The sequence below is a fragment of the Rhinolophus sinicus genome, chromosome 4 (genome assembly GCF_057876585.1).
Source record: "Rhinolophus sinicus isolate RSI-liver-muscle chromosome 4, RSI-T2T, whole genome shotgun sequence".
Classification (NCBI taxonomy): domain Eukaryota; kingdom Metazoa; phylum Chordata; class Mammalia; order Chiroptera; family Rhinolophidae; genus Rhinolophus; species Rhinolophus sinicus.
In genome coordinates, this window is record NC_142504.1 from 99,747,914 (window position 1) to 99,770,576 (window position 22,663).

General features: G+C 41.8%; 1 protein-coding gene across 3 annotated transcripts; it reads left to right on the top strand.

Moving 5' to 3' along the window:
* Positions 1 to 221: 221 nt before the first annotated feature.
* On the top strand, positions 222 to 22,233 carry ELAC1 (elaC ribonuclease Z 1). 3 transcript variants are annotated; one of them, XM_019721816.3, is made up of 5 exons: positions 222 to 405; positions 3,113 to 3,257; positions 6,875 to 7,039; positions 12,337 to 12,804; positions 14,208 to 22,233. In XM_019721816.3, the coding sequence occupies exons 3-5, from the start codon at positions 6,883 to 6,885 to the stop codon at positions 14,672 to 14,674; spliced, it is 1,092 nt and encodes a 363-aa protein (XP_019577375.3). In that variant the 5' UTR covers positions 222 to 405; positions 3,113 to 3,257; positions 6,875 to 6,882; the 3' UTR covers positions 14,675 to 22,233. The 3 variants fall into 3 exon arrangements, with proteins under 3 accessions (XP_019577375.3, XP_019577367.3, XP_019577382.3); XM_019721823.3 differs by lacking the exon at positions 222 to 405 and adding an exon at positions 413 to 1,014; XM_019721808.3 differs by lacking the exon at positions 3,113 to 3,257 and having other exon boundaries at positions 226 to 405.
* The last annotated feature ends 430 nt before the right edge of the window (positions 22,234 to 22,663 follow it).

The window sequence follows — 22,663 nt, forward strand, 5'->3', positions numbered from 1 at the left end:
GAACAGACATTACACAAACAGATGCATGAGCAAAGCATCAGGGACAACACTCTTGCTTGAAAACATGACACGAAACACAAACAACAGTAAACGTTTTCATTTTTGGCGCTCCGGCCCTCGCGGGTTCCTGCCACCATCCGATCTAGCGAACTGGTGCGGGCAGGGAGGGAGGAAAGGGCCCCACTGCGGGGCCGAGAGGGTGTCTCAAGCCGGTGCCCAGACTCCGGGCGCAGAGGGGCCGGGTGGGCGCCACTGAGCGCGGACCTCCGGCGCGTCCTAGAGCGGCCGCGCGCGGACACGGCCGGCGGCACACTTCCGCCTGCGCCAGTCGCCGCCTCGCGGACAGCTGGGCCTCGGTGTGGGCCTGCGCCTCCCTCGGCTCCCGCCGCGGGCCTCGGGGAGAGGGTGAGTGGGGCAGGGCGCGCCGGAGGGGTTCGGGCCAGGGTCTGCGTTGCCGCCGCCCCCGCCCGGCCGCCGTGTGGCCTGGGTCGCGCAGGCAAGCGCGCGCACTTTCTTCCGACTTGCGCGGCCCGGGCCTGCGCGGAGCACCCAGGCCGGGAGGCGCCCTGGAGCGTAGACGCCCCTCGTCCACCCCCGCAGGCGGGAGCCTCCGCTGTCCCGCCTTTCCGCCGCCGCCCACCCATCCTTTTGGGAGACTGACACTGACTTGGAAGAGAGCCTGGGCTGGCTAGTGGCCGGAGACCTGGCCTCTGGCCCTGACTCTGCCTGGGCCACTCACCCTAAGTCTCCAGGCCACGGCTCTTTAATCTCTAAAATGGAGGATGGCAGTATCTGCCCTCCCTGTACCACGGGGATCGCAGGGTGGGCACTGCCTGCCTGGAACCTGCGTCTCAACCCGGCAGCCTTGAGACTCATTTGGGAAGCCTTCCAAATGCTAAGGCACCAGAATCACCGGGAGATTGTGATACGCGGCGGGGACTGAAAGGCACTGGCCCATGGTGACAGTACTATGGTCGCGTGCTGTGATCGGACAGAATACGCACTTCGTCCAAGGTGCATCAGTGATAGTCATGAGAAAGCAAGCGGTAGTGTTTTTGTCCCAGAAGGCAGGTTTCTTTTAATTCCTAGTGCCTAGGATGGTACATGTCACAAAAACATGCACCACTGATTGAATAAATACTTTGTGATTACTTCCCGACCTAGTGGAGGGGTTTTGATTATTTGGTGTGTGTTCAAACTTTTTATTATGGAACCTTTCAAAAATATTCGAAAATAGGATAGTGTACTGAATTCCCAACTCATGATCAATCCTGTTGTATCTATTACCCTCACCCCCACTGGATTATTTTAAAGGCAATCGGAATGTACCCTTTCATCCATTAAATACTTGTTTGTGTTTATAAAACACAATAACTCCTTTTTAAAACATAAAGCCATTATCAGTCTAATAAGCATTTCATGTTATCATCTATCCAGTCAGCATTTACAGTTCCCCAGTTGTCTTTTTTCCCTCCCATTATCAGTTTGTCCAAATGAGGATCCAAACAAGCTACATATGTTACAATTTATTGACATCTCGTATCTCTCTTAATCATTTTATTCTCTCCCTCTTTATATATATGTATGTGTATATACATACATATATATGTATATACATATACATATACATACATGCACATATATTTTTTTCCCCCTGTATTTTACTTGTTGGAAAAAAATCAAGTCATTTATCCTGTAAAGTTTCCTGCATACAGGATTTTGTTTTCCATCCCTGTGGTGTTCTTTAATAAGCTGGTATTTAGATTCCAGCTTTTTTCAGTTTCAGGTTCTTTTGGGCAAGAAAACCTCATAGTTACTATGTCCTTCATATTGCATCACACTAGGAGTTAGATAAGGTCTTGTGTGTCTTGTGGTGTGTGACGGGCCAGCCGCCACGAGTCGATCAGTACCTGAATGGGGGAGTGGGAATGAAATAAAAGACACACACAAATGCTAATGTGGCCGGTCTTCAGTCATGCTGAAGCCCTGAGTTTATTATCTCTAACCAATATATACAATTTGAGTACGTGCAGTTAAACAAAGAAGATATGCATTATCTCAGTGAAAGTAAATCTTTCCAGCCTCAACTTTACTTTGACATAAAAGATACAAGGTCACTAAAACTCACAAAAGTAAATATCTCAAGGAGACAGAACCTACCAATTGTCCAGAAAGCCCTTAGTTTTCTGTGTCTGGGAACTGGCCGTTTTCACCACATTCCTCAGCAGCCGTTAGGCGCTTCTCAGATAAGGCAGAGACAATGTTATGGGGGCAGAAACCGAGCCAGTCTGCAAGGTTCAGGGTTACAAGAAACCATGGCTCCCCACAGTGGTGTTAAGATTGATCAGTGAATCTTTTCTGTACAAATTGCACCGCAGGGTAACTAAATAATTGACCTGGGATATGCAGAAGGATGCCAGCTAATAACTGCAGAAGGAATGAGAGACTATCAGCTTTTGGCAACTCCTAATGTGATAATGGATCCTGGCAATGATCATTAATGGCTGTTAACATCAGGAAAAGAGAGACAGCCAGAAAGCATGTGCTTCCTGGTGGATGTACCCAATGGCACTTATCAAGTGTTCTTGGATGATGGGATTGGGGGATATAGGTGAAATAAGATTGGCCATAAGTTGCTAATTGTTGAAGCTTGGTGATGGGTATGTGGCAACGCAGTATACTAATCTCTCTACTTTTGTATGTATTTGAAATTTTTCATAATAAGTTTTTTTAAAGATTGACTGACTAGTGAGTTCAAGTCAGCCTGATCCGGTCCGTTATAGTTCTGTTCTCCATTAGCCTTTCACTAAGTGGTTCGTAGCTCTGACTGCACATTAGAATCATAGGGGGAAAATTTTTTTTTTTAATACTAAAACACGTCTCATTTGCAGAATTGCCTGTCTAATTGTTCTGGGATGGAGCCCAATCATTGATATGTTTAAGAGCTGATTCTAATTTGCTCGAGGGTTACATACCACTGGCCTAGATCCATTATTTGTTAGGGATTACAAAGTGATTATATTCTATTATTCCTTCTGCATTTGTTAGCTTTTTATATTTTTAACTTTCTTTTTGTTTATTCTCACCTCTCCTGCAAACTGCAATCCATCAGGAAGCCTCTGCAAATTAAACTACTGAATTACCAGAGGAAGGTTCGATCTTGAAAGTGAAAATGTGGAGTAACACGTGGAAGAGACACTAGCAGTAACTTAAAGGCTTGTGTGTGAGATGGAAAATGTACCACTTGTGTGTGTCAGGTGTGTGGGGTGAGGGGACTGGGGAGCCCACTGTATCCCCAAATTGAAAGGAGGATTAGGTGATACGTAGTTAGGATAGCATGTTCAGCCTATGACACCTTTTTAAAATCATCAATATTAAATAAATACAAAATAAATTAAAATTAAGTAAATTAAATGCTGTTCGTAGCAACCAAAAACAATTCAAAGACTCAAAAGAAAAAATAATATCCCCCCCATTTTAATCACCCCTGAGATAACCAGTATTAGCAATGTGGTATGTATCTTTCGACGCCAGACATTGATGCCTTATATAAATGTAAGGAGTTTGGACATTATTATAAAATGAGATCATGCCATAGCCATCTGTAACTTTTCTCATTGTCATACCTCCAGGACAAGAGTTACAGATCTGATTTAGCTTCCTAATAAAGTTTATGGTATGAATGTACAATAAAAAAATTCAATTGTTTCCTGATTTTTTTTTTTCAGATTACTTCCAAATTTTAGCCACTTTAAAAGTACTGCAGTAAACATCACTGTACATAGATCCTTTATTGTTGTAGATTTCCCAAAATGGGATTGCTGGGTTAAAGTGTGTCGTAATTAGCGACATTATTACTGTTAGTAACATACATTATCAGATTACATAATAGCAATTCACACTTCTACCACTAGTGACAGGACTACCATTTTTTCTTGTCCTCGTTAGCATTGGCTAACATTAGTATTCGCCAGCTGATTTGTGGAAAATATGTCAGTTTCTTTCATTTGCATTTCCTCTGTGGGGACAGAGCCCCAGAGAGCAGTTTCCAGGCTCTCGGCCTCATGTGAAAAGGTGCTGGCTCAGGTAGTAAATGGCCATCAACTGTGATTGGATGGCCATCAGCTGTGGCTAGTTGGCCGTCAGCTGTAACCAGTGAGCTATCGGCCACTAATATAACTGCCGCGGCTACGGAGCAGAGTCGAGGAGAGTCGGTCGGTTGGCGGCAAAGCAGACAACAGGTCGCACGTCGTCGTGTGAACCCAGCCTCCAGTGAGACCATAGTGGTGTGACTCCCCTACCTATGGCTCCGTGGGTGTTCCTTTTTGGCCTCACCATATCCTGCGTTCTTATATGGGGAGCGGGAGCAGAGACCCCGCAGGCCGCCTCGCACGACACATCTAACTACCTGGAGACTGAGCGCTTTTCATGCTTATTTTGTTTGGATTTCTTCTGTGAATTTCCTGTATATATCCATTTTTCTATTGTATCAGTTATTATTGTTTTTTAAAGATTTTGTTGGGGAAGGGGAACAGGACTTTACTGGGGAACAGTGTGTATTTCCAGGACTTTATTGGGGAACAGTGTGTTTTTCCCAGGCCCCATCAGCTCCAAGATCAGTTGCTGTTGTTCAATCTTAGTTGCAGGGGGCGCAGCCCACCATCCCTTGCGGCAGTTGAACCAGCAGCCTTGTGGTTGACAGCACGCGCTCCAACCAACTGAGCCAGCCATCTGCCCTGTATCGGTTATTTTTGAATGCAGTTACATGAATTTTTTTTTTAGGGGCCTTAATGCTTTATTACACAGTGCAAACAGTTTTCTCCAGGTGTTTTTTTGGCCCTTTGACTTTATGAGTCTTGATATATGAAAGTTTTTATGTAGTGAAAATGCCCTTTCCCCCCCCCCCCCCCCCCCCCGCCTTTCTGGGTTTCCTATCTTGCCAATAAGGGCTTTCCCATCCCCCAAATTATATACATATTCTCCTAATTTTTTAAACAGATTTTATTAGACCTTTAACAGTTAAATTTATAAACCCCATGGAATGTATTTTTATATACAATGCAAAGTGAGAATCTTACTTTCATTATTTTCTGCAAAAATAGTCAATTATGACAATGCTGTTTATTAAATAAGTCACTCTTTTTACACTTTTGTTATATATTGATTCCCATGCATACCTATATTTATTTCTGCATTGTCCCTTTCACCTCTTTTTGTGCCGATATTATTCTCTTTTAGTTATACCTGATTAGTGTAGTAAGTGTAATATCTAGAAAGGGAAGTTCCTACTCACTACTTTATGTAATTTTCTTGCCCATTCTTAGACATTTAGTTTTTCTTCCATGTGATCTTTTGTTTTTTGGTTCCAAGGAAACTTTCACTGGGAATCTAATAAAATTTGCATTAAATATGTCTACATTAATTATAAAAAATGAACACATTAAGTCTTCCTATCATGAAACCTAATGTGTATGTGTTTGGGTCTTTTAGGGCCTGTTCCTTTCCTAGTAACTGTATTTCTAGTGATTTTATAAGTTTTTTGTTGTTTCTTGTGAATGAGTTTTCCCATTTCTATTTTTATCTGGTTATTGCTAGGACTGAGGAAAATTATTGATAGTTTTGTATGTTTACCCAGCTCTCTCAAATATTCTTATTTTAGTATTTTTTCTTAAAATTATTTATGTTTGTTTTCCTCCCTGCCCTCAGTGTGGATAATCTATAATTGGTTATGTGTAAATTTGAATTTATTTTATTTGTTTCACAGCTCCCATCATGGAAGTATATCAGAAATAGTAGGTGTGCTCAGAAATAGTGAAAGGAAAAAGAGAGATGCCAGCAGTAGGCAGAAATCTACACACTCAGTAGATTATTGCTGATCACTTATGATAGCAGAAACCCAAGTTCTAACCAGTAGTGGACCCTGTCATTTAGGGGAGTGAGATATTCACTGGGCATTCCTGTGAGGTATCAGTATTACTGAAGTATTGCAGAGCAACGCTATGTGTATATTTGTTCAGAGAAAGGGCTGATCACCATGGGCACCAGAGATAGTAAGCGTAATTAAACCCCGTCTCAGAATCTCAAATAGAGTGGTTGTTATTGTTTAGTGATAATTAGAACTTTTAAAAAAAAAATCAATGCGTGGAAAGTACAGAAGTTCCTATATGCTTGTCTTCACACACACACCCAGGTGCCCAGTTGTTAATAGTATGGCATTAGTGTGGTATCTCTGTTGCAGTTGATGAGCCAGTATTGATACATTTTTTTTATTACTGTTTTTTAAATTTTATTTTTTCTCCCTTCTTCTGCCTCCCCTCCCCCATTCCGGCTCAAGCCGTTGTTTCTCAGTCTAGTTGTGTAGGACCCATCTCCCTGGCCCATGCTGGTATTATGAGCCTTGCGCTCTCCCGGCTGAGGCAGTCGGTCCACGGTCAGTCAGCCGCTCACAGCAACTCACGGCAGCACACAGCAGCCCATGGCAGCTCACTGCAGCTCACACCAACCTCTTGCTGCTCACAGCAGCCCAGCTCTAGGGAGAGCCATTGTTCACAATCTTAGCTGTAGAGGGCACAGCTCACTGACCCATGTGGGAATCGAACCAGGGACCTCAGCATTAGGAGCACAGCACTCCAACCACCTGAGCCACTGGGCCGACCTTGATACATTATTAACTGAAGTTTACATTAGGATTCAGTCACTCTTTGTGTTGTATATTCTATGGGTCTTGACCAATATACTCGTAATGAAGAGTCTATCTACTGTATGGTACAGAATAGTTTCACTGCCATAAATTACAGTAAATCTCTCAGGAACCTGTTTTTGATGATTTTGAGCAGTGATGTGAAATAATCCCTCGGTGCTGTTTCCATTGCAGGGTAGAAGATGTCTATGGATGTGACGTTTCTGGGGACAGGCGCAGCATACCCATCCCCAACTCGGGGTGCCTCTGCCCTGGTCCTTCGGTGTGAGGGTGAATGCTGGCTCTTTGACTGTGGGGAGGGAACCCAGACACAGCTTATGAAAAGCCAACTGAAAGCAGGTTAGTGTGCATTCAGCTATCTCATTAAGACTGTCTTTTGTTCTGCTTCCTTTCCTTGGCTCTCCTTGGCCCTTTGCTCAGAAACAGCTGTGACAGTTGCATCCCACTTCAGTACTAAATCCTGACACGACGGGGAAGGCCCTCAGACATTTGGCCACACCCACTGAACTTCATTCGTTTATTCACTTTTCATTCATCCTGGAACTATTGACAGCAAAGATTTATAGAGGTTCAGGGGATAGAGGATGGAGTGAGATACAACAGGCATATTAGATGGCTACTGCCCAAGCAAAGGAACAGTGTACACCAGGGGTGTCCAAACTGCAGCCCGCAAGCCATTGTTAATTGGCCCGCAGCAAATTCCATAAATATATTTAGTTTACTTAAATAAACCAGGTGAGGCAATACATACTTCACCTCGAGTGAGTAGCCCGGCTGTTTGTGTATTTTACCGCATATGGCCCTTGGTGAAAAACATTGAAAAAAGTTTGGACACCCCTGGTCTACACACTTATTTCCACCAGGAGATAGTTGTAAGTATCATGAGCGATTGCAAAGGGCAGTAGAAGTTCACAGAAGGGACATGCTCTTTTTCCACTTGGGGTTATCAGGGTAGGCATCTCAGAGAAGGTGACTTGTGAGTTGTTGAAGGAAGAGGAGGGATTCCCTGGGCTGGAGAGAAGAAGGGCATTCCAGCCAGAGGGAATGGAGTGAGCAAAGGCCCAGCAGAAGGAAGACCGAGGAGTACAGTGGTAAAAAGCCTCGGCCTGGAGTCTGGCAACCCTGGGTTCCAGTGCAGCTGTGTCTCAGCTTGTGACCTGAGCAGATCAGCAAACTTAACCTTTACCTTCCTCATCTCGAAAATGGGTAAAAACTCTACTTACAAGGGATATTATGAGAATTATATATAATAATCCCTTCTCTGTGTGGTTGTCTCCTTCTCATCAGTTATCTCTTAGCTCAAGTACCATCTCAGAGGCTCGGAACCTCCGGGTGAAGTAGCTCCTTCCTCAGGCATTCTGCTGCTCCATCCTATTTGTATTGACTTCTGAGCATCATCAGTGTCTAAAATGATGTTATTTCAATTGGCTGTTGCTGTGTACAACAGACTACACTCCCTGGACTACACTCAGTGAGCACTTATGGACCTAGGAGATGCCTAGTAAAGGGCTGTTCAATTAGTGCCTGAATAAGAAGTCCAGCAGTTACTACAGTGCCTCTCTTATCAGGTCTTGATAAATGGTGGTTACTGAGTTATTATTCCTGTGACTCAACACAGTGCATGGCATTTGATGACTAAAGGAAATACAGTTGTAGCATCCAAGGCTCTCTGGGTCTCTTGGTGGAAACTGACATACAGATAGTCATAGTGTAATGTGATAAGTAGAATAATAGAGGTGTCTTCTAAGTAATTTTGGAGCATGAAGGAGGGGGCATTCACTGTATCTGTGTGTTCAGAGAAAGCATCCCAGAGGTGGTAACACTTGAACTGAGATCTAAGAGATAAATAGAAGTTTCTCTGGGGAGAGAAGTAGGTCTGTACATTCAGGGGACAGACAAGAAAGTGAGAACAAGTAAGGGAGTTCCCAGGAGAGAAATGACATGTTTGAGGAAATATTAAGTCATCCAGAGTATGGGGTACTTGGCTGGAACGGGTGAGAGATAAGAACACTGTAAGTAAGTAAATGCAGTCTTCCATGGTATATTAAGGTATTTGGACCTTATTACTCTATTGGCAATAAGGAACCATTAGAAGTTTTTAAGCAGGGGAATGACATGGTCTGATTTGTGTTTTTGTTCAGAGTTTTCCTATGGCAAAGGTGTTGGGAGAGAGAATAGCATCAGGGATACCAGCTGCAAGAAGAGAGGATGAGGATGTTGAAGCAGGAAGAAGGGATACAGATGAAGGAGAGAGACTCAATATAAGAGATACTTGTTGAGCCAACAGGTGGTGGTGACTGATTGAAGGTCTAGGGTGTGAAGAAGTGAAAAATGATTACAAGTTACAGATGGTGATGTCCCAGATCTGGATAGGAAGTTAGGAAAAGAGCTGTTGGAAGAAGAAACTAGGGAATATTATTCGGGAATCCTGGCCCCGAGGTGCACATAGGTCAGTTGTAATGATATACCGTCTTGTGCTGAAACCCTGAGGTAAGGGCAGGTACTATGCTTTATGGCCCTTGGATCACACAGGGGCTCCTTTAGTGAGAACTCTCAGGGTAGGTATAAACCACCAGTGGAGGCTATAATTTTAGCAGTTTAGACATTAGAAGTTGAGGTGGCAGCATAATTAAAATAGAAACAAGAAACAGTTAAGTGTGGGTGCTAGAGGTTTGGGTATGGTGAATAAGTCTTTACTTTTTACTAAATACTGTATCAGTTATCTATTGTTGCATAACAGATTACAAATTCAGTATCCTGTTTGCATTTATTATCTTATAGTGCCTGTGGATCAGGGACTTCGGGCGTGGTTTATCCGGGTTCTCTGCTTTAGGGTCTCATTAAGCTGCAGTCCCATTATTGGCTGGGGCCAAGGTCTCATCGGAGCCCCAACTAGAGGAAGAATCTGCTTCAGAGCTCACTCAGTTTGTTGGCAGAATCCTTACAGTTGTAGGGCTGAGGCTGCCCAGAGCTCCTAGAGGCCTCCGGCAGTTTCTGGTCATGTGTGTTTCTGCTTGATGGTAGCTTGAAGTGGAACCAGCAAGGGAGAAAGAAACTCAGGAGGAAATCTACTGGCAAGGTAACATAATCACATTACATCCTGTGCCACATTTTACTGGTTAGAAGCAAGTGACAAGTCCCACCACTCAAGGGGAGGGAATTATAGAAGGACGTGAACACCAGGAGCCAGGGGCCATGGGTACCACCTCAAGTCTATCCACCACAATACCTTTCTCTAATATTTTATAGCTTCTTTACATAGTCGTTTTCAAGTAAACAGTTTGCAAAGCTAAGCCTGGCAAAGCATTATTTAATTAATTAAATTAAGCCTAAGAGAAACCTTAGCCTATTAAATTTTTATTGGCTCAAAAAAATGTCCTGGCCTCAGAGAGGAAGGTGAGGTGGTAATCACAGAACATTCTCTATGACTCTGTAGCACTTCAAAAGCCCCCAGTCTCAGACTGGCATGCAGTGCCCTCTATACATCTTGGTTTCTCTCAATAACCCAGTAAGGACCTATCACCATTTGTTTCATTGAAACCCTTTCAGCGTGTCCAACCTCCTGGGGTAATAATATTTCATGAGGACGTACTTTCTATTTACCCAAACATACTTCTTTCCGCCTTCCATGGTCCTACCCTGCAAGTGCCTGATTAACAAGTGTAGGTTTGCCACGTCTACTTCTTTCATAATTTTAAAGACTGAGCGTTAAACCTTCCTTTTTCCCTTAAAAATGACTATAAAAAGTATAAATGCTCATTGTAAAAGTTCAAAGAAAGCAAAAATGTATAAATAAGAAAAGCCTATATCCCCATCTCATAGGTAAATTTTCTGTACATGTAGATATGGCCATGGTGTAGATGTGTGTGTGTGTGTAATTTTCTATAATGGAATCCCACTATACTTGCTGTAACCTGCTTATTTTCAACTGAACTACACATACAAGCAATATATTGCAGACATCTCCCTAGGACAGTAAATATAACTACATCATCACTTAGAGTGTGTTTAGTATTCCACTCCTCAATGGATGACATATTCTCCTGTAACTTTCTTGTTCTCAAATGAAAGGGAACTCATTTTTCTTTCTTCATCTGATAGCTTTGTCTCACCTTTGATAATTGTGGTTGCCATTCCTTCTCCCTCTGAAATCAAAGTGTCTTGAAAAAGGAAATGTTTGTCTTCCCTGAACATGTGACAACTGTGGGAAGCAATTGTGTACTTACTTAATTTGTCTCACTTGCTTTGGGTTCACAGATTGTTTTGGTTTCAGTATGGCTCTGTTTTGCAGCAGATAGTGAGAGGGCACAGAACGTCTGACCCAGCACTTTTGAGTGAGATCAGGACTCAGCAACCGTTGTAGGCCTCAGGTCACACTTGTGGGTCCCTTGGCAACCTGGATAGCAGGAAGGGGTTCTAAAAGTCAAAAAACAGCAAAAGGAAAGACTGAAAAGAGAACACAGAAAGGAGCATTTGAGGAAACGTCTAGAGTGCCTCCTGGGGATTCTCAAGGTCCAAAATCAGCCTCTGTCCAATCTATTGTTCTCTGCCTCAGGGCCCTGGGCTTGGTGCACTAACTCGCTCGGGGAACATTTTTGCCTTGATGTCACAGGACAAATCACATTACAGCAAACTATTCCTGTTCTTTTATTGTATCAATGAACTGGTCCTGTTCTTTTATGATAGCAAGTATTTGCAATAGGTGGGCCATGTGCTAAGACCACGAGCCTCTGTTATACTAAAAATGTGTTGATTGTGATTGTTTTAAACGCTTGTGGTGCATCTCAGGAAAATGGTGATGTGGCGTCTTTCCACCTACCAGCAGTAAATTCTGTTTCCCATTGGGTAAATCAACTTACAACCTAAGCCAATATGCACTGAAGAAGCTGTTGTGTTAGTTCAGACTGAAGGGACGGGATGAGTCCACATACCTTTACATAACACCATAGGGGATCTGCCTTCTAGCTTCTGTGCCCACCTCCTCCCCTCTCAGTCCTTCACGCTGGTTCGTCTCCTGTCTCCTGCTTCCTCCCTTTTCCCTTGCCTCTCCCTCCCTCATCATCTTCCCTTTTATCCTCCCCCTTCAACCTCACTGAGACAAGCAGGCTCTAACTTGGTTGATTAATCTCTGTCCAGTGTAGAAAGTCCTTAAAAGGCAGTTTTGATTTCAGTCAGTTGGAGCCTGGGGAACCTTCGTTTTTTTTGCTGGGAATACATAATTGCTATTCTCGGAGGGAGCCATAGGGGGCAGTGTAACTGTTAGTTGCTTTTGACATCTGAGGCCAGTCTAGTTACTTAAGTGAATTAATTTGGTACAGTTCCTTATTGCAGCTGCTTTTGTTGTTATTAAGAGGATATGTAGGAAAATACTCTAAAAACTGTAATACTATATAATTTGAAGATGTTTTATTAGAAAAATTATGTCTTGTTAAAACCATCTAGTGAAATAAAGCCTGTCTTTTTTGCTTCTGGAATCATATAGAAAAATATTAAAAAATAAGTTTATGGTGATAAGTAAAACTCTAAATTCATTTCACTGGCTTTCTATGTAAGCTGTTATGCGTGTTTCAAGTAGTTTTGTATGGATTTGTAGTTCTGAAAAATTCCCAATGTTATTTCTCTGCCTCAATCAAAAGGGAGAATTACCAAGATCTTCATCACGCATCTTCACGGAGACCATTTCTTTGGCCTTCCTGGCCTCCTCTGCACAATCAGCCTGCAGAGTGGCTCCACGGTCACCAAACAGCCTATTGAAATCTATGGCCCTGCAGGGCTTCGGGATTTTATCTGGCGAACCATGGAACTGTCTCACACAGAGTTGCTCTTCCCTTACGTGGTTCACGAGCTGGTGCCTACGGCAGATCAGTGTCCCATAGAGGAGCTAAAGGAATGCGCACACATGAATAGGACAGACAGCTTTTCCCAAGAGGGAAAAGGAAGAACTATCCTATTAGACTCGGAAGACAACTCATACCTTCTGGTTGATGATGAACAGTTTGTTGTAAAAGCATTTCGCCTCTTTCACCGAATTCCCTCCTTTGGGTTTTCAGTTGTGGAGAAGAAACGCCCAGGTAAACTCAATGCACAGAAACTGAAAGACCTTGGTAAGTGTTTTGTTTTGTTTTTTTCCTTCTGATCAATCAAGCTGTTGTTAGCTGAAGTAGTTACAAGTGTCATAGTGACTTTCCTTTCCTGTCTCCCAGGCCTAAAACTGACAGTTTCTCCATTTATTTCTTTTGCTCAAGGTTTGCTTATTAAGGGCAATTCCTGGGGCCAAAAGGTGCTACTCAGAGCAAAACCCAAGTGTGTGTTTGACTCTTTCTCTCTTCAGCTCCCCTGATGCACATTCTGTCTGTCTTATCTTCAGCTTACCCTATCTTGGTTGGCAGGGTAGTGGTTGTTGTCTTAGGTCTAGGCTTTTATTTTCTCACGTCTTCCTTCTGAAATATGTTTTCAATGATACCTTTGGCCTGAGAATATTTGCTATATCATAACCTTGCAACTGCAACCAACAGCTTTCAGGGTTTTCCTTCTCTGCCTTGATTGAGTTAATCTGGTGTTCGGTGCACCGCGCCTCAGCCATTTTGCCTACCTGGGTTCATCATAGTTGAAAGCAACCCCCAAAGATGGGCTTGGGGTCCACCTGAGGCTGCGTGCCTCCTCCACGCTCGGCCTGTGTGCCTGAGGGCATCCACAGTGCCTCTCTCCAGGCGGTGTCCACCACCTTCCTTGGCACGGCCATGGCAGAGCCATAAAAAGCACGATGGTGTCTATCGTGTGTTTGTTTCTTTATTTACGCACCGTCTTCCTTTCCCAACTAAAACAAAATGCAAAATAATGAGGAAAGATATTTTTCTTATCTAAAAACCTGTGGAAATACTCTTATTTTGAGAAACTTTACATATGATTCATGTTGGAATCAATGCACACATTCTGTCTGTGTTGAATGTGTCCAGAGTGATGACCAGTGTTTTTCTAAGTTAGTGTGAGATTTAAGCCCAGTGGGTAAGCGAGGAGCTGCCCCATCTCCAAGGAAGATTACGTAATTGCCGGAAACTCTCCTTGATCCTGTGACCCAAACAATGCCCTCTAACCATTTTTTTATTAAGCGAGTTAGTTTGTAGGTACCTTGTCATTATTTAAATGGACTCTTTAATTTTGCCCAAAGATGAACTTATTAAAAAAACACTCACAAACACTGTTATTCCCACACAAGCAGAGAATCAAGGCTGTTATCGTAACTGTGAGATGGTCCTAGTGGGGCTTGAGAGCTTAAACCTCATCTGACACTTGTGCTTGGGAAATGTTTTAAGAACAAGGGCATTGCCAACACTGAACGTTTAACAATGTACAAATATTCCAGTTTTCCACAAATAGTAAAATATTTATAACAATTATAGGAAGAATTGGCTGCATTAGCTATTTGCTATTTGCCGTGCTGTTAAAACAGAGTCTCGAGTCATAAATTCCATTCCCATGATGTGATGTTATCTGCCTCCATCATTAGGTGTCCCGCCAGGTCCTGCCTATGGGAAGCTGAAAAATGGAATTTCTGTTGTTCTGGAAAATGGCGTTACAATTTCTCCCCAAGATGTCTTAAAAAAGCCCATTGTTGGAAGGAAAATCTGCATTTTGGGTGACTGTTCTGGGGTTGTGGGTGATGGAGGAGTGAAGCTGTGCTTTGAAGCAGACCTGTTGATCCATGAAGCGACGCTGGATGACGCCCAGATGGACAAAGCGAAGGAGCACGGCCACAGCACGCCGCAGATGGCAGCCGCCTTTGCCAAGCAGTGCCGAGCGAAGAGGCTGGTTCTCACTCACTTCAGTCAGAGGTACAAACCAGTGGCCTGGGCCCGAGAAGGAGAAACAGATGGCATTGTAGAACTGAAAAAGCAAGCAGAATCGGTGTTCGATTTCCAAGAAGTGACTCTAGCAGAAGATTTTATGGTGATTGGCGTTCCGATCAAGAAATGAAAGCCGTGTTCCTGAATGCATATGCCCTGTCTATGCACATGTTACTGACCCCGCAGCCAAGTTTGTTGTTGTTGTTGCTGTTGTCGTTGTGGTTTTGGTCGAAAATTATTTGGGTCCTAATAATCCTAAGAAGGATGGAGCTGCATTGCTGAACTGACTCCGCAGGGAGAGGGAGCAAACTTTTTGATAATAAATCATTTAAAAAAGAAAACAAATAACAGCATCCTTTTTAAAGTCCAACTTGGACAAAATGATAGACTAGTCAGGTACATTTTGTGTTGTGTGGCTGTTGCTTCAGATACACGCCAGGACCCCGTACAATCCTGGGCTCAGCTTCTGCCTGGCTTCATTGCTGTTGTTGGCAAGGTACACAGGGCTTGGCCCTCTAGGCTAGAAATGGTATTTGGCCGTTGGTGTTGAATCTGTTCGTGTTATTAACAGAAGAGAGAGAAGTGTAAGGAGACATTGGACATGCAGGATTGAAGCTGGCATGTTCAATCTTGAATTCTTTGCTGGAATACTGAATGCAGGGGTGGGCCAGGTGTTTATCCTTCAATTAATATGTTATTGAACTTTCCGGTTTGCTCTGAACCTGTGGTTCTCCTCTGAGGATGATACCACTCCCCTAGATGGAGTTTTCAAATTGTTGAGGATGTTTCTCGTCAAAATGAGTGGGAGTGGGGGGAGAGCCCTACTGGTATTTAGTTAGTAGGAGCCAGGGATGCTAGATCCTGCAAGGTTTGGGTCAGTCCTGTACGATGAAGAATTATCTCACCCTAAAATACAAATTGCAGGTACATAGCAACTTAAAACCTATACTCCCAGTGTGAATATGCTTTATCAAAATTGGTGACATAATGAGTTGAACTACTAGGAAAGTCAAATTCTACAACAAACCCTAAAGAAGTAGCTAAGTAAATATGTTGGAATTAGAATGTCATATCAAATGTTACTTGACAGAAATGAGCCATGAGCTGGAGCTTATGAATCCAGAAGTAAATAAATGATATCTATTTTCAACTGAGGTTTAATTTAGGTGTTCCTATTAATAATTCTTTGAGCACAATTTTAATAAGTATTCTTTCTAGAATAGCATTTCCTTCTGAGGTGTCTTCTACCTCCCTTCTGTCTGCCATGGGGTATCTCTGAGTCATTGGCCCCACAATATTTCTCAAAATGTGTTACATGGAAAGCTAGTCTCAAGTACTGATTCATTCAAAAGGGCTCCCTAATCAAATCAGTTTGGGAAACCCTTTATGCTATGTGTTTCTCTGGGAGTGTTCTAGTGTCCATTGATATATTAAAAACAGTACTGCTGGAGTGGTCCAAAACCAGTCTTCGGTGCCAGGTAGACCTGACTTCAGAGTCCCATTGTGTACCTTCTGGTGGTACCTGTGCAGTCTGGAGCAGATTACTTTCTCTGAGCTTCTGCTTGCTTATCTCTAAAATGTGAAAAATAATACCTATGTCCTAGGATCATTGTGAAGCTCAAATAAGACAGTGGCTAAGAAGAGCGTAGCACATTGCTTAAAAGCACTGAGAAGTCCTGCAGTCCTGAGCCTCTCAGCTCTACTGAACCCCACTTTTAGTCCTGTTTCACCATATACTGTTTATTATCATCTCAAGAACGTAGAATTTTATAGTACACGTAACGTATTTGGAAGTATTGTCATGTGTACACTGTTAAGTTTCTTTGGGTTCTGGGGTTTCTTTAGTTAAAAAAAAATACTCCTGGATAGTTCTGGAGTCCCTGAAGTAGCGATAATCAAGATGGGTCTAGTTCCTCAAGACCTCAGTCATTCTGAAGCAGCCTCCAGAGGGTCTGATTCTGGCTCTAGGCTCTCGGACCGCGAAAGTACCAGATTTTGACCAGCCTTAAACTTGGTTTCTGAACTCAATTCAAACAAGCATTTATTAGACACTTAGTGTGTGCCCAAACCTGCATAAGACGGCATGGCTAGTACTAGTACCTCTACTGCATGGAGCTTTTGAGGGTGAAGGCTGTGTGTCTTAGTCACCTCTGCATTTTTAGAAATACCCACCCATAGTAAGCATTCAGAAACGTTTACCGAATGAAATGAGGCCTTGATATCGTGAGCCTGTGAACTTTAGGACCTAAAGTTCAGGACCTGTGCCTAGCCCATTTCATTACTGTATTTGTCCAGAACATTTTACCCAGTTGGTGGTGCCCCATTCACTGAGTACCAACCAAGTGCCAGGCTTTACTGTGTTGGGAGTATGTAAAGGAACATAAGACAAAATCCCAGGCTCACTGTCTAAGCGGTCGAGACAGATAAGTAAACAAAAGTAAACATGCAGCTCTAATCCTGTAGCCTGGCACTCAGTTTGCTGTTCCTGAGCATTATTTGGTAGCTGACCTGAGCTGTGCCCTTAGAATCAGGCTCTATTAATACATGTGGGCTAAGCCCTCAGAGACCATAGGAATGTGGGAATGAATTGATACGTTGGATCAAGTGTAGGGTATCAGTCCACAGTGAGAATTCTTTCTTGGACTCTTTTGGCCTAGAATTTGTTCTTAAGGGTAGGACACACTCTAAGAATTTGTGGAGCTAGAGTTAAGAATGAAACGTATATTGGACTTCCCAGATCCTGTATTCTGCTTGTGGTTGTAGGACTCTAAGAAGGGATTAGAATATGTATTGTGCCTGAACTTATTCAATCACTGCGTCCTCTATTGGCAAGGAACGTCTTGGAACCCTGAGAAATGCTGTTGTTCCTTAATGCTTCCCCCAAATTATTATATTTCTAGTTTTTACCTGCACCATTGATTGAGGTAATGAATTCCATATCTACACTCAGTTGGCAGGAATCCACAAGTAACTGCTTGTTTTAGATAAAAAATATGCACTTTCTAGTTCTCAAAAGGTGTTTAGACTTGCCCAAGTAGACCCCAAATTAGCTGTTTTCTAATACTCATGCCTCGTTAATATATTTTCAGTGAACTTTTAATCATACAGGCAGCACATGCTCAGTAGAGAATTTTTTAAAAAAAGGTTCAAGCAAAGAAGGTGATGACCCCGAATTCCACCCACCAGAGAGCTACTTCTGGCCCAGTGGTCCTGCAGCTGAGGTGGAGTCACTATTCCACAAGGTCGTACGGAGGTAGGCAAGGGTGTAAGGAGACAGAGATCCTTGGGCTCTGATTACAAAGACGAATTCAGTAGTCCTGGGGTGGGACCCAAGAATCTGCATGTATAAATAAGCCCATCCTCCCCCATTATTCTGAAGTATATGGGTGGCAGATCACCATGGGAGAAAAAAACTGTCTTTTTTCTGTGCACTAAAAAAATTGGAATGTGTATAGATATTTTATATATATCTATATATAAACATATAACATATTTACATGTGTGTATATTATACACATGCATATTTTTACATGTAGGTTGACCTCAACTGTTTTTCTCATTTAACATTATGAGCATTTTCCCACAGCATTAACTGTTCTTTGAAAGCATGAATTTAACGATTTTATATTATTCCAGTCTATAGTTGTAACATAATTTAACCATTTTCCTACTTTGGGGGCATTGAGATTGTTTTCCATTATGTGTAAATAATATACTATTTGAATAATAATATGAATATTCTCGGGCGTAAATCTTTGTATCTCTGAGTATTTCTTGAGGATTGACTTCTCTGACGATCAAAACATCTGACTTACGTTTTTAGACTCTGCATAGGAATCTCCCACTTGTTTTCTAGCCCACACTCTGCCGCAGCATGACAGAGGCCCGTTTCATTGCTCCATCATAGATGATAATGGAGTATCATCAATTAATGACCTTTAGATCACGTCTCTTTCAAGACATTTGTCTTATAAAATTACTTTTGCCTCCTAGTACAAATAACTATTATGTCTTTCAATTAGCACATGTAATTCAACTGTGACTTTTTTTTTTTATAATAATCTTAAGCCAACTTAAAAATTTGGTCGTTTTTACTTAGAGGGATATAAAAATCCTTACTGCTACAAATATGTTCATGACAGATGTACAGTGAGGTACTTTTGTCTTCACAAAGGTATAAATTTATAATGAAATGTACTGATTCTGTCCTTATTGATGGATGTATTTTTCAAGTAATGAATGAGTCAGTATTTTTTTTTTCTTATATGAACAGAATAAAAAGGAAATGCTGGTAATGCTTTGAATGTTTGCTCTGGGCAGGATAAGAACAGAGTTAAGGAGGGGTGTGGCAGGACATGGGGCAAGATCAAGAAAGATATTTTCTTCCATAGTAGGAACTAAACAATATTTAAAACTGAAAAATAAATAGCACTTTAAGCATATTATGTTTTTTAAAAAAGGAGGGGAGGGTAGTAAATACCAAAAGAGTAGTTAAGAGTGGAGGAAGGGATCCTTAGTGGAAGGTGCAAGGGGTCTGTGAGGGGCAGTCAGAGGACTACTGTTTCTCATAAGCCTAATAGAACTAGTGCTGTTTGATATTTTGAACTAGTTATGCGTGTTTGTATTCATTTAGCTGAAAAATTACATTAAAACACATGCACATAGTAAGATACTGCTCTGAATAATTGTATCAATTGCTGGTCTCCAACTTTTTTCAAAATGTAAATCTGAGCCTAGCACCACCCCCATCCCCTACTTGAAACTTCTTAATGGCCTTGCCTTACCCACCCTGTCCAACCTTTTGCACAATGCCACTCACTTTTGCAGCCCCAACCTTCTCTTAGTCCTTTGTGGGAGGTTTCTGTTCTTGCACAGCCTTGGCACAGGCGGCTCCTCTGCTCCCTGGACCTGGAATGTTCTTTCTCCGCTCCCCACGGTAACCCTTACTGGGCCTTATGACGACTGCTGTCACATCCTTTTGGAAGCCCTGGACGTCACCTCTTGGTAGCATGTTCTTCTCACAACTCCCGCGACCCACCTTCCTGGTGCTTGTCCCTTTATATTTTCATGTTGCTTGTGTGAGTATTTGACGTTTCTCTTTCTCACTAGAACTGTAAGCTTCACAAGAGCAGAACTGTCTGATTTTGTTTCCCTGTGTGCCCTAGCTCTTAGCTCAGTGCCTGGAACATATGAGGCACTCAGTAAGTGGTGACTGGCTCCATTTTCCTTGACATCCTGTTCTTCTATTAAGATGCAATACCTTGTTCTCCTAGGGATGTTTCCTGATTAATAACAACAAACAACAAACAAAAATCCCCACCTTTAATCTCTGAACTAAAACTGGGAGGAAGACATCGGTTACTTGTGACCTTAATGAGGCAAATCCTTATAAATATTAATACTAATTCTAAAGCTTTAGCTTGGTGTCGTAAGATGTGCAGATAGTTCTCTAGAGTTAACTAGGGAAAGGGCTAGAAAAGGAGTTTCTCTGCCTAAGAAATTTGGAGTGTTGGCTTTTGCTATGCATAGGAAAGTCAGAACAAAGGTAATAAAGAATGAGGGGAGAAGAAGGCCAAATGCCGCGCAGGAGTCTGGAGCCCTACCAGGGGATGGAAGTGGTGGGAGAATCTGATGTTAATTTTATGGTGGCTGCATTGTTTGGAAGTAAATCCCTCCAATTCCCCCAAACTTTCTTTGAAGGCAGCTAGACTCATAGCATTTGTGGACCCCTCCCCAACCATGCACACCACCAAACAAGAACAAGTTCTGAATTCCATGAGTGGGTTGACCTGGGTAGAAAAGGGACAGCAGGAGTGAGAGACGCAATCCAAAACCGAGGCAGTTCACAGGAGCTGGAGTCGGAGGTGACCGCGACAACCTAAGTCTCCCAAGAATTTTCAGAAACATAACCCATAAAATGGGGAGGCAGGAAAGGCGTTGAGCCAATTTCATATGTATCTTAAAGGACAGAGTAACGCCAGCTGACATGTGGATACAGATATTTCTGTGTCCTTGACAGACATATTGTAAGGATTAAAAAGCTGTCATATCTAGGATAACAAGGAAATTGAGGAGGGTGCTTAAGTTCATCCAAAGTAAAAAAAAAAAAATTTCCACTCCTAAATAAAGCTAGCAGAGAAACACTATTGCTCAGATGTCACCATGCTAATTATATACCCAGCAGACTTGGCAGGTACAAAGATGAAATTTGCCCACAAAAAAAGTAAAAGGGGAAAGGCAAGGGATCAAGTTTCCCAGCTATGTAAATCCCAGAAACTAACTGCCAGAAACTGTTCAAGCGGCCTCAGGTAGAGCTCAGCAACATTTAGTTCAGTGTCACCAAAATGAAACCAAGAGTATCTTGTCTAGGTGGTTCTCTACGTTGTTGTGACTTCCAGAGGTCATAGGCTTGTCCAAATGAGACCATCTCCTGGACTGGAGATTGCCTTGTAGAAATACCCGTGCCTGGGTAAGCAATCAAATGCTGATCCCAACTGGCTTACAAAGGGCCTTACCACGAAACCATCTTCATACAGCTAGTGGATACTGAACACGATCTCCCACGGGCCTGTACTGAGAGGCAGTATAACCTACTACTGCAGTGGTCTTCGAATTAGGGTATTTGTACCCCTGAGGATATGCAAAGACTTTTCTAAGGATACACAGGCATGCTTTCACATGAAATACTTCCTGAGATCAGTCTTCCTGAGAACTAGCGTAGAGAGTCTTGCTGGTTTCATTGCATAATGCTCCAGGATGACAAACATCTGGGATACCAAAGAAAGAGATAATTGAAATATTGTATTGGGGTTTATACATGAATGATTAGGTAAGAAATTTTTTTGCAAGTTGGGTAGTTTCCAGTTTGCTGCTTTGGACAAAATTGAAGGTGGATCTAATCAAATCCAGATCAAGGAATATTTCATCTGTCCAATGACAGATTTTTTAAACAATTTTATTGAGAGATAATTCACATACCATACAACTCCATGGGTTTTCATATTTTCACAGAGTTGTGCAATCATTATGACTATATTTTACTATATTTTAGAATATTTTCATTATCCCCTAAGAAATCTCATATCTTTTGGCAGTCACTCCCAGTTTCCTCCCAAACTTCTTAGCCCTAAGCTATTTTCTACCACTAATCTACTTTCCAACCACTAATTTACTTTCTGTCTTTATAGATTTGCCTATTCTGTGTATTTATATAAATTGAATCATATAATATGTGGTCCTTTGTAACTGGCTTCTTTCATTTAGCATAATGTTTTCAAGATGTGTCTAAGTTGTAGCTTACGTCAGTACTTCATTTCTTTTTATAGCCAAATAATATTCTGTTGTATGGATGTTCCACATTTTATGTATCCATTCATCATTTGATCCAATGATAGATTAGTTACAATATACCTATATTAGGAATGAAAAAAGATTGCTGCAGAGCTTACAAATATTAATAAGTTAAAAGGATACTATTTTATACTAAATAACTTTAATTTTAGATAAAATTACTAAAACAACATCCTTAAACAAAATGTGCCAGAACTGACACAAGAAAAAATCTAGGACTATTCAGATTTTCTGAGTTTGTGATTAAAACCCTTCTAAAACTAGACAAAAACAAAAACCACTTCCAGGCCCAGATAGTTTTGCTAGTGACTCATTCTAAACAATTAAGGAAGAAATATACCTTTCTTCCACAAACACTTCCAGAAAATAAAAAGGAACACTTCCCAACTCATTTTATGAGGTCAGCATAACCTTGATGCCAAAATTTAAGGATGTTAAAAGGAAGGGAAATTACAGACTAATTTCTCTAATACAAACCCTAAAGAAAATAATCAGCTAATTGAATCCTGTAATATGCAAAGAGTAAAACATCCTGGCAAAAGGAGCTTATTTCAGGAATGGAAGGTTTGTTTAACATTTGAAAATCAATATTATTTGGCACATTAACAAAATTAATGGGAAAAAAAGTAGTAAAATGATCTCAATAGGTACATTTTTTGACAAAATTTATTACTCAGTTATACTAAGAATTCTTGCATATGAAGAACAGGAGGGAATGTTCTTAATGTGATAAATATTATCTGCAAACAAATACTGTAAACATTACATA

Bases quoted from the DNA above. Each gene is read 5' to 3' on its own strand.
- ELAC1 (XM_019721816.3), top strand. From the start codon at position 6,883: ATGTCTATGGATGTGACGTTTCTGGGGACAGGCGCAGCATACCCATCC. The intron at 7,040-12,336 runs GTTAGTGTGCAT...CTCAATCAAAAG, and splicing joins GAAAAGCCAACTGAAAGCAG to GGAGAATTACCAAGATCTTC. The intron at 12,805-14,207 runs GTAAGTGTTTTG...CTCCATCATTAG, and splicing joins ACAGAAACTGAAAGACCTTG to GTGTCCCGCCAGGTCCTGCC.